The sequence below is a fragment of the Podarcis vaucheri genome (assembly GCF_965113315.1).
Source record: "Podarcis vaucheri genome assembly, chromosome: 2".
Classification (NCBI taxonomy): domain Eukaryota; kingdom Metazoa; phylum Chordata; class Lepidosauria; order Squamata; family Lacertidae; genus Podarcis; species Podarcis vaucheri.
The window spans coordinates 118656199-118667624 of record NC_138760.1 but is presented as its reverse complement, the minus strand read 5'-3'; the positions used below and the strand labels follow the sequence as shown (position 1 = coordinate 118667624).

Genomic DNA, 11426 nt, shown 5'->3' with positions numbered 1-11426 from the left:
GGGTTAGAATCCGCTTCATCAGCTATGTGATATGCAAACCACAGTTATTGAAGGAGCATTTGCGCTCGGATTTGGGATGGGCATAGTAACAGAAAATTAAATGAGGGGAAAATACAGCGATTTTGAACTTGGGTGGCCAGCAGATGCAGAAGAGGAGAGAGCTTCTGCAGCTTGAACAGCTGTGCAAATTAGGAGAGGGACGATTGAAGCCGACGTCATTTGCAATTTGCGTGCCCTGTTACACCTGTTGATTTGTCTCCTAACCTGAGCAAACTTGAAAAGTGAAGGAGCCCCGTTCCCATTTTGCATCTGCCCATGTCTACGACTTTTTTTAAAAAAGAGGACTTGTGAATGAATGCAAACTAAGCTCCGTGGCCCCTTCGTAGAAAAAGCAGTAGCGCTAGGTTATAATATCATAATGAAGCTGAGCTACGCGGAGCCATATAACCGCGACAAGGCATAGCGGCGCTTGCTACGCCTCCCACGTGCAACGCCTCTCCCGGCGCTTCAGCAGAGCCTTGCAAAGCGAAAGAAAAAGCGGAGATTCCATTGGGCAGAGCTGTTACCAATCCCGGCCAATCAGCAATGCCGGAGCCGCCCTTTGCGCGGAGGGAGAGAAGAGAGGCGGCGTTCTCTTTACCATCAGGGAAGCGTCGGAGAAAAGACTACAACTCCCATGAGGCCGTTCTGCGCTGCTGCCAGCGAAGCGGGCGAGTACATGTGCCGCAGAAGCTTTTGGGAACTGTAGTTCGGTGTTCTTACTAGGCGCGCCCGGCGGGTAATTACGGCGCTGTGTTTAAAGGGGCGAGAGTTTGCAGCGCTTGTTTGCTTGCAACTTCTTTCCGCTCCTGCGTTTGTTCGTCAAAAGTCTTCGAAGTTTTCCACTGCGGAGGCTGCAGTTTCGGCTGCTTTTAAACGGGAGAGCCCCCTTTCCAGGGCTCCAGTTTGGGTTGACTGTGAGTTGTTTGTCTGGGTAAAGTGAGCTGTGGCTTTTAAAAGTATTTTATGTGTTTGTCCTATCAGGTAAATCTGCGTCGATTAGGTCGATCGGACTTAATAATACAAATTAAGCTGACTCCCAGTTCGCATAATAGTGCAAATCCTTTGTTTACATCCTCTACCGGGGGTGATGCCGCCCGCAGTCCGAATGTCTTTTAACCACGCTGGTGCTCTTTAGATTTTGGATTTTGGACTAGAGATCCTGAGTTGGGAGTTGTAGCCCCAAACATCTGGCAGGCAGGTGCTTTGCTCCTTGATTTGGGCCACCCTAGAGACCTGAGAGCTGCTGGTACTTTTTGGCTTTAATGCTGTTTATGTGCTACAGCTACATGATAGATAGTGATGTACAATAATGGACGAAGCTAATTGGCACGTACAGAGTACAGGTGTCTCGTTTTAAGTAAATTCTACAATATATTTCTTTGTTACTACTCCTCCTGGAGAATTGCCATGACCTGAATCTAATTATATAGGACTTGCACCAGGGCATGTGGGCTAGAAAGAGACACTGTATGTTGTTTGTTCCTTAATTCTCAGTATTATACATTTATATCCCCGCTCAAGGCTGCAGTTGTGGGTCTCATTTCCTCCATGTTATTCTCTAGCAACCCACTGGCTGAGAGGTGGTGACTGGTCCAAGCTCACACAGTGAGTTTCATGGCTGATTTTGGCTCACTGGTCACTTAAAACTCCTCCGCCTTATTCTGCATTCTTGGGGTGGGGGTGTAGATGTGAGTGAACTGGGGGAGTGGAATGTTTTGATGACTAAATAACAGAGGCAAGGTCTGCTGGATTGGTTCTCTGTGGGGCTAGACTCATGTACCACCTGCTCCTGTTTCTGTTGCTCTTTTCATTGCACCCTCCCTTCTCCGGGAGCTTGACACGGTGGAGCTGGAGTTGTCCTTTGGGAATTGCAAGATGATAACTCCAACCCCTTCTCTCCCCCCTCCCCCACTTGCAGACTGGAGCAGTTCAAAACAGAAGAGTCTTTTGCAACTTGTTCAGTCAAAGGTGTCTCCAAATTCTGCTGGATAAGAAAAGCCAAATCCCATATTTTAATCTGCACCACATTTTTTTTTTTAAAAAAATTGAGCCATGGACAGAGAGAACATCACGTCCATGCTTTTATTAGAGACAGTTTGTTCTGTCTGCCAGACTTGTTTCCGTGATCCTGTGATCCTAGACTGCGGGCACAATTTCTGCCGTCCCTGCGTGGTGAAGTGCGAGGAATTTTGCGGGAGTGTCCTCTGCCCTCTGTGCAAAAATCCTCAGCCAAGTCGGAAACAGAACATGAAATTGGGCACAGTCACTGAACTGTTCCAGCAGCTGACCGTGTGTGCAAGACAAGCGTCAAGAGAGGATGAAATCTGCCTGCAGCATGAGCAGCCCTTGATTTTTTTTTGTAAGCGTGACAAGGCCCTCCGCTGCTCGAAATGTGTTGAATCCGTGGAGTCTCCAGCTGTTCTGGGTGTGGCAGAAGCTGTCCAAGAATACAAGGTGGGGTTCCTCTATAGGTGAGATTTGAGGGGTGGGGAGAAATAATCTTTGCATGTTTTAAACAAGGTGGCTGAGCTAGAGGAGAAGGACTGTGGATAGGGAGAGAGCTTGTTCCCTGAGGCTGTGTACACATTATACCTTTAAAGCATTCTCTCCAACCCCCTCAGAGAATTGTGGGAGCTGTAGTTAACCACTCACTGAGTTACAATTCCCGGCAACCCTTTAACAAACTACAATGCCCAAAATTCTTTGTGGGGTGGAAGGAAGTTAATGTGCTTTAAAGGCATATCGTATATGGAGCCTGTCATTGGAAAGGCTCTTTTATGTTCTGTGCCTAATGAAGTTGTCAGCTTGGCTAGGACGGAAGTCTTGTCCTGGCCTCGGGGACAAGGAGAGCACTGTGTGGTTTGCCGAGGACTGGGAAGAGGGCATAGGAGACTGGGAAGCTAATGAATTGGAGTCCAGGAACAAACTGAGTTGGGGAAGAGGCAAATGCCTTGAAAGAGGAAATCAAAATGAGGAGGACTGACTAAAAATGCAAGCAACTGAGAATGAGGACCATTTTACAGGGTTTAGTTTTTGGAAGGTCGTTGCTTTGGTTTTGGGCCTCGCCCACTAGTACTTGCAGCAGAACTTCTGAAAGGCCCATTCTTTCTTTTCAGGATCGTTACGTTCAGCACGCTGACACTATAAAGAAGGAGAAAGAAGAGATAATGGCACACAAGTTAAGCACAGACCTGGAAAGCCAATCGATGCTTGTAGGTAGCCACTTCCACTGGGAAGCGATCAAGTAAACTCGGCTTCTTCAAACAGTCTTGTAGATTATTAGAGGTGGCGCTGTGGGTTAAAGCACAGAGCCTAGGACTTGCCAATCAGAAGGTCGGCAGTTCAAATCCCCGCAACGGGGTGAGCTCCCGTTGCTCGGTCCCTGCTCCTGCCAACCTAGCAGTTCGAAAGCACGTCAAAGTGCAAGTAGATAAATAGGTACCGCTCAGGCGGGAAGGTAAACGGCGTTTCCATGCGCTGCTCTGGTTCGCCAGAAGCGGCTTAGTCATGCTGGCCACATGACCCGGAAGCTGTACGCCGGCTCCCTCGGCCAATTAAGCGAGATGAGCGCCGCAACCCCAGAGTCGGCCACGACTGGACCTAATGGTCCAGTCCATTAGGACCCTTTACCTTTTATTGGTCCTATTATAAATTAAATAGTTATATTTCTGGGCTTCTTTGTGTTTTGTTTCTGGAAGCTGGGAGTGAAAGCTTTCCAGGGCAGGGATAGCCAATGCCGCACTCTCAGGATGCTGTTAGTCTGCACCTCCCCGTCCCCCTTCGTTGACAATTGGCCATGCTGGCTGGGGCTGATGGGAGTTGTAGTCCAGCAACATCTGCAGGGCACCATATTACCTATCCTGAACAGTTCAGCCTGAACTATGTTCTTTCCTGGAAACGTACTGTTGATGACAGATAAGACAACTTTTATGCTGGCCCCAAGGCATCACATGCTGGGCACCTGGATAATATGCATGGGCTGTTAAGAATCATTCCTGTTAATGTACAACTTGATGCATTTTACGGGGTTGGGGAGCATGTTGAGATATATTTATTACAGTGGTACCTCGGTGTTACAAACGCTTCAGGTTACAAATTCCAGTAACCCAGAAGTAGTACCTTGGGTTAAGAACTTTGCCCTAGGATGAGAATGGAAATCACACGCCAGCAGTGCGGCGGCAGCAGGAGGCCCCATTAGCGAAAGCGCGCCCCAGGTTAAGAATGGTTTCGGGTTAAGAAAGGACCTCCGGAACGAATTAAGTTTGTAACCCAAGGTATAGTCATACCTCATGTTACGTCCGCTTCATGTTATGTTCTTTCAGGTTACGTCCCGCGGTGACCCGGAAGTACCGGAAAGGGTTACTTCCGGGTTTTGCCACTCACGCATGCACAGAAGCGGCAAATGACGTCACGCGCATGTACAGAAGCGGCGAATCGCAAACCGTGTGTGCATAGATGCGCTGCTGCGGGTTGCGCTCTTTTCATGTTGCGAACATTATTATATACAGTGGTACCTCAGGTTACATACTCCGCTAACCCAGAAATAGTGCTTCAGGTTAAGAACTTTGCTTCAGGTTGAGAACAGAAATCAGGCTCCGGCGGCGTGGCGACAGCAGGAGGCCCCATTAGCTAAAGTGGTCCTTCAGGTTAAGAACAGTTTCAGGTTAAGTGTGGACCTCCGGAATGAATTAAGTTCTTAACCTGAGGTACCACTGTAAGTGAATCATTTTAAAAGACATACGGTACCCTCCTTCCTCAGGGGCTTTTGTAGGGATATCTCTCTCTCTCTCTCTCTCTCTCTCTCTCTCTGTGTGTGTGTGTGTGTGTGTGTGTGTGTGCGCGCGCGCGCTTTGGTTACATTTAAAGATTTCCTTTTGTATACCACTTGCGTCCTAATCCTGTGCTGACCGACTTCCTGTCTTCTGATGTGCTCCTTCCCCCACATCCCCACTTCCAACACATCTCCATCTGCTTCTTGAAGGAAAAGGCAGAAATCATCAAGCAAAGGATGACGTCCGCTTTCAAGGAAATAAACGAGTTTCTGGCACAACAAGAGAAGTGTCTTCTTGCCCAACATGCGGAGATGATGCTGGACATTGCGAGGGGAAGGGACAAGCACGTGGTTAGACTGTTTCGGCGTGTCGCCTTTCTGGATAGCATCCTCGAGGAGATGGAGAAGTGTCACCGGACGCCGAATGAGCTCCTGAAGGTTAGGCTGTGGCAGAACTGGCAGGGGCTTTTCTCTTTGGGGTGGGCTGCTACCAAACTCTCAATTCACTTTACCACAGGCAGCCTTATAGCCACTTTGCGATTCCACTCCAGGTTAAAAACTGTTTCACTCTGCAATTCTCAGGCTCTTCTTGGTGCTAGCTAGTGATGAGCCTCTGAATGTCTTCTTGTGTACTTTATTTATTTCTGTTTCTATCTCTATTAAATTTTTTACCTATCCTTCACCATGAAGGTTACAACCATTAAAAAAATAATACATTTAAAAATACCTCGTTTTGAGTCCGGGATCCGTTCTGGAGCCCCGGATGCTAGACGAAAAGGATGCATGACAAAGCGCTGTTCTGTGCACTTGTGCAGAGTAGTTTGCGCTTCTGCACATGCTCAAAGCGCGATTTAATGCCTCTGTGCATTCACGAGCAGCAAACCTGGAAGTAACTCATTCCGGTACTTGCGGGTTTGCCGCGGACATTCGACGAAATGGAGGCTTGGCGAGGCAGACTCAAAACGAGGTACCACTGTATTAAAATTTCTGGGGGTTGGGCAGGGCCTCATATATCTCCTATGCTGATCTGACTCATAAGGTTGATGTTTAGATAATAAGAGAAACACCCACATATGCTGTTTCAAGTTCCTGGGAAGAAATGATTAATATATATATAGGCTTGGATTGTTTTTGGGTTGGCTAAAAAGGTTCCCTTCTTTGCCATATAAAGTAGACTGCCATCAGCTGCTATTTTGTGAACGTTGCTAATATTGCTTTATGGATGTAGTGATTAATCATATAATGTGACTTTTGCTTTAATTATGATGTTTAGCTTTCTTTTTTTAGCTGCTGCCTTGTTTTATAGATCATCATTGTTTTGCTGATTGGTTAATTATTCTATATGACTTAGGCTGTATTTGTGATGTTCTATTGTTTCTTTATGGCTTATTGTTATTTATTGTTTGTAAGCCACTTTGGGATTTATTTGAATGAAAAGCGACATTGAAATCTAATCAATAAAATCAGGGAGCATTGCTCTCTGAAATCTTCCAGAATTGCCTAAAGCAGGAACTGAACTACACACCTCTCTCTCTCCCTCCCCTCCCCTCCCCTCCCCCTCCTTCTCTCTCTCTCTTTATAGGGTGTTAAACGCACCTTGGAGAAGTAAGTGGGTCCCGTAGCAACACACATCCTGCAGAGTAAAACATGTTGGCAGTTCTGGCTTAATATTGTGGGTTTGTAATGGACACTTGTCCCAGGACAATTGTCCCAGTTCTGGTCCATTTTTCCATCTGGTTCTAGACTTGGATGGTCTTTGGGTTCCTAAAAGCCCCACGTTACCTCCATACCCTGCCTGTAAACCTGAGGATTTCTGATGAACGCGTCATCCTTGGTTAACAGTTTGCAAACACAGTTGCTTGCTGCTGCTGTTCTACACCCAACATGGGAGGGACAAGTGGGTAAATGCGATTAAATAAATAAGTAGAAACTGTAAAAAGATTTAGACAGATTTTTCTGAGCACTTGAGGTCAAAAAAAGAGTAATGGAAAACAACTGCTTTCAAGACATTTCATTCCAAATCTCCTAGACAGAGAGGTTGATGACAGGTGGTTGTCCTGCCCTCACCCCCAAAATAAATCCTGGCTACACCTATGACTCCCAAAAACCTTGGAACAAACCCTGCACATTATTCCCCGTCCCCACAGCCTCTCTTTGGAGCGGAGGAAGAGGAGGCTGTCATTTAGGCCAGGTAATGAGAGACGGTAAGGGACTCAGGTGGCGCTGTGGGTTAAACCACAGAGCCTAGGACTTGCCGATCAGAAGGTCGGCGGTTCGAATCCCCGCGACGGGGTGAGCTCCCGTTGCTCGGTCCCTGCTCCTGCCAACCTAGCAGTTTGAAATCACGTCAAAGTGCAAGGAGATAAATAGGTACTGCTCCGGCGGGAAGGTAAACGGCGTTTCCATGCGCTGCTCCGGTTCGCCAGAAGCGGCTTAGTCATGCTGGCCACATGACCCGGAAGCTGTATGCCGGCTTCATCGGCCAGTAAAGCGAGATGAGCGCCGCAACTCCAGAGTCGGTCACGACTGGACCCAATGGTCAGCGGTCCCTTTACCTTTACCTAATGAGAAGAGAGGATAACCAGAATGCTTCACTGCTATGCATACAGCAATTGGTAGGGGTCCCATTGAATTGGGGTCTCTTGCTATAGTCCAGATTGAGCTCATTTGCTCTTTTCTGTTTACTGTTTCTGTATTGTGAGGTTGGTTGCTTAAAAAATATCTCTTTTCCAGATTTGAGGAGGAGTTTGCGAGTCCAGTGGCTTTTCCACCAGTAAAGCGATGGGGACTCTATGGTTGGCATGATTTGACGTTCCTTCTGCACTCTGCTGTAGAAAAATTCACAGGTGAGAGAAGGGCTGGGGCAAAAAAAGTTAAAATGGCCCCGTAGTATAGTCTGTGTCTGCTGCTTTAGTCAATGAGCCTGGCAGGATGAACGGGCAATTCTGAGCATTGCTTCAGAAGTTGGCAATAGTTAACTGTGTGGAGGGCAGTGGTCAAAATGGCTTCTTTTTAGAAGAGTTTGGATTTGATATCCCGCTTTATCACTACTTGAAGGAGTCTCAAAGCAGCTAACATTCTCCTTTCCCTTCCTCCCCCACAACAAACACGCTGTGAGGTGAGTGAGGCTGAGAGACTTCAGAGAAGTGTGACTGGCCCAAGGTCACCCAGCAGCTGCATGTGGAGGAGCGGGGAATCGAACCTGGTTCCCCAGATTACGAGTCTACTGCTCTTAACCACTACACCACACTGGCTCTCTCTTTTAGATCTTGTTTTGGAATTTTGTTACCTAGGACAGGGTCAGGGAAGCTTTTGCAGTCCAGGTTTCCTTCTGGGTGATCTTCTGAGGGCCACATTCCAGTGATGGAGGGGGCCAGAAGCAGAGGTGGTGGAGCAGCATCTGAAGATGTTTCTACACTCATTCACATGTGCTTCTCTGTCCTCCATGCAGGCAAGAGGCTTTGTGAAGAGTTCAAGGACGCATTGCAGATGGGCAAAAAGTCTGAGTATGAAGTAGTGGGTGGGGAAAGAAGTGTTTGAATGAGTTATGTGCTTTTGCTTAATGTGTGTTCTTTTCCCCACAGGCACTCTGGTATCTGGATATCCAATGCAGGAAGGTAAACATGAGAGACCAATGGGGGCCAAATTCACAGGATGGCTAGTTGGAATAATACATTTTAGCCATCAAATGCTGGGCTGAAGAGGAAGACTTTAAAAAGAGTTCCTCCTGAAAGTTGTTAATGAGGGCAAAGGATGTACCTCATTCCAGAAATTGGGAACAACCCCCCCCCCCCCCCGGAAGGCCTGGTCACAAGTCAACACCATCATTATGGTGCCATCACTGTTTTCTATTGCCAGGCAAAAATACACTAGTATTTACCCAGGCCTCTGGATCTTAATTTTCTGCTTGTCTTTTAGTTGAGTTTGATCTGCTCTTTTAGATAGATTATTGGTGCATTTTAGGTTGTCCTCGCTCTTGCTCACAAGTCACTTTGAGTTGACCTTTCTGAAGAAAAAGTGATGAATGAATATGATAAATAATAGCCAGGCAGCCCCGAACAGCAGCACAATGAACTTATGAACTTGTTCATAAGGCACAATATCAGGTTGTTGTTTTTTCAGCCAGAACTCTCCGGAACTCAGTTCTGGCACCTCTCAGGTGGGCGCCATTGCCATTCTAAGAGAACAAGGGAAGTGTTCACAGTGTGTTCTGGCACCTTTTTCCCCAGAAAAATAGCACTGTACGATGGATGAGGAGTGAAGGGTACTCTTTAGACAGACTTTGGAGCCAGCCACAGCTGGACCGCTTTTCTCCCTAGTTCAGGTTATGAATTGTTCTCAGCCTAACTGCTGGTTTCACCATAATTTACATTCTCCTTCTCTCTGCCTTCTAGTAAGTGTGACTTTGGATCCAGACATGGGTAGCCCGCAGTACTCCCTATCTGATGATCTGAAAAGTCTGTGGAAAGATGGCACTCTAGATCTGTCTGTGACTGGTAATGTCCCTGGCCACCTTCCTTTTGTGTTGGGACGTAATGTATTCACCACAGGCCGCCACTGCTGGGAAGTCACGGTGCACGGTGAGGACGACTGGGCTGTGGGCGTGACCAGGATTTCTTTGAAGAGGAAGAAGAGAAGCACAGCTGTGTTTAGCCCCTCAGAAGGGATCTGGGCAATAGGCAAGTGGAAAGGCGGCTATGCAATGTTCACTTCTCCCAAAACTCCTGTGCCCATGAGCGGAGAGGTGCTGAAGAGGATCCGAGTGTCCTTGAACTGTGACGGGAAGCAGGTGTCTTTTGCCAACGCTGACAGTGGCGCTGTGCTTGCCAAGTTCCAGACAGCTTCATTCTTGGGTGAGCCCCTTCTCCCCATCTTCTGGTTGGACGGAAAAACCTGCCTCTCTGTCTCCTGAGGCAGCCATGTTGCACCCCACAGGCCCTCCTGCCCACTGACCGCCAGCCTCTCGTTCCTCACTTCACATTTCCCTCTACCACTGTTCCTCACCCCTGACTCTACCATCCATGGAAATGACTCTTCTCGTGGTGTGACATCGTAGGCCGAATTTCTGTATTCGCCTTGGTCATTTGCTTAGTATGTTTATGGGAGTTTCTCAGCCGATGAGGAGCCTTCTGTGAGATTTCTGTTTTTCCCAGTGAGAGAAGAGGATCCTGATATGAGGAGGGTTGGGGGTTGAACCCGGTAAATTCAGGGTTTAGTATTCCATAAGAGAACACTCCTGTTTTATTCACCACAATTTGTTTTATAGTTGTGAATGAAGCAAATGTTAATTTTTTTAAAGAACAAAGAGCACGTGTGTTCACTTTTTTGTTTTGTTTAGGGCATGGGAATGGTGAATTTGGGATGGCTTTTAATGAACTGATCCAATAAAAGGTTTGTACTTTTGTGGTTGGTTCTTTTTTTTCTTCCAATTTTTTTTTATTAATTTTCACAAAATTATAAACAAACAAGACAAGCAAACAACCACAAATCATTATCCTATAAAAAAATTATACTTATTAACATTAAGTGACTTCCTCGCTTCCCCTTGGTTGAATTTCCATGCATATCCATTTAATGGTTTTCCAAATCACAGTTCTTATAAAATTTACCTTTCGCTTTAACATCTTTCAATCTTTTCATTTTTAAATTATACAAATTGATTCATCACTTAACCTATATAAAATCCTAAGCCAATTAGTTATCTGCAAGTTATTTCCAACTAATTTAACTTAACATATTTAATTAAATAATCATTATTCCCCCCCCCATTCTTCCTGGTACACCTCCTCCTCCTGGTTGTGGACTCTTAGGTCGGCTAGCTCCAAAAAGTCCATCTTCATCTGCCATTCTTCTATCATTGGTAATTCTTGGGTTTTCCACTTTTTAGCTAATAAAATACGAGCAGCAGTTGTGGCATACAAAAATAACCAGGCCTCTGGTTTCTTTATGAATATATATTTCAACATTTTTTCCAATTCATTATATATCTTTTCCCAGAAGTCTTTCACCTTGGGGCAGGTCAACCACATGTGATAGAAAGTTCCTTCTTTTTCTTTGCATTTCCATCATAAATTATCACAGTTATGATGTATCTTAGCTAATTTAACAGGAGTTAAATACAATCTGTACATCATTTTCATTATATTTTCCTTTAACACAGTATATGCAGTGAACTTAACCCCTTTCTTCCACAGTCTTTCCCAATCCTCGAACATGATCATAGAATCATAGAGTTGGAAGAGACCACAAGGGCCATCGAGTCCAACCCCCTGCCAAGCAGGAAACACCATCAGAGCACTCCTGACATATGGTTGTCAAGCCTCTGCTTAAAGACCTTCAAAGTAGGAGACTCCACCACACTGCTTGGCAGCAAATTCCACTGTCGAACAGCTCTTACTGTCAGGAAGTTCTTCCTAATGTTTAGGTGGAATCTTCTTTCTTGTAGTTTGGTTCCATTGCTCCGTGTCCGCTTCTCCGGAGCAGCAGAAAACAACCTTTCTCCCTCCTCTATGTGACATCCTTTTATATATTTGAACATGGCTATCATATCACCCCTTAACCTCCTCTTCTCCAGGCTAAACATGCCCAGCTCCCTTAGCGGTTCCTCATAAGG

At 46.1% G+C, this 11426-nt stretch overlaps 2 protein-coding genes across 2 annotated transcripts in view; one reads left to right on the top strand and one right to left on the bottom strand.

Moving 5' to 3' along the window:
• Window positions 1-11426, bottom strand: part of LOC309525096 (macrophage mannose receptor 1-like) — a 139242-nt gene that overhangs the window by 93107 nt on the left and 34709 nt on the right. The gene's annotated exons all lie outside the window — the stretch shown is intronic.
• LOC309524977 (E3 ubiquitin-protein ligase TRIM39-like) lies at window positions 718-10216 on the top strand. The gene is made up of 8 exons (XM_082210256.1): window positions 718-973; window positions 1961-2496; window positions 3159-3254; window positions 5024-5251; window positions 6396-6418; window positions 7547-7659; window positions 8398-8430; window positions 9208-10216. Exons 2-8 carry the CDS (start codon window positions 2095-2097, stop codon window positions 9723-9725), a joined length of 1413 nt encoding a protein of 470 aa, XP_082066382.1. The 5' UTR covers window positions 718-973; window positions 1961-2094; the 3' UTR covers window positions 9726-10216.

What these genes read in the sequence shown, in the direction of transcription:
- LOC309524977 (XM_082210256.1), top strand. Translation starts at nt 2,095, where the DNA reads ATGGACAGAGAGAACATCACGTCCATGCTTTTATTAGAGACAGTTTGT. An exon ending in GTTAAACGCACCTTGGAGAA is followed by an intron (nt 6,419 to 7,546) that starts GTAAGTGGGTCC and finishes TCTCTTTTCCAG; the next exon opens with ATTTGAGGAGGAGTTTGCGA. An exon ending in TGCTGTAGAAAAATTCACAG is followed by an intron (nt 7,660 to 8,397) that starts GTGAGAGAAGGG and finishes TTTTCCCCACAG; the next exon opens with GCACTCTGGTATCTGGATAT.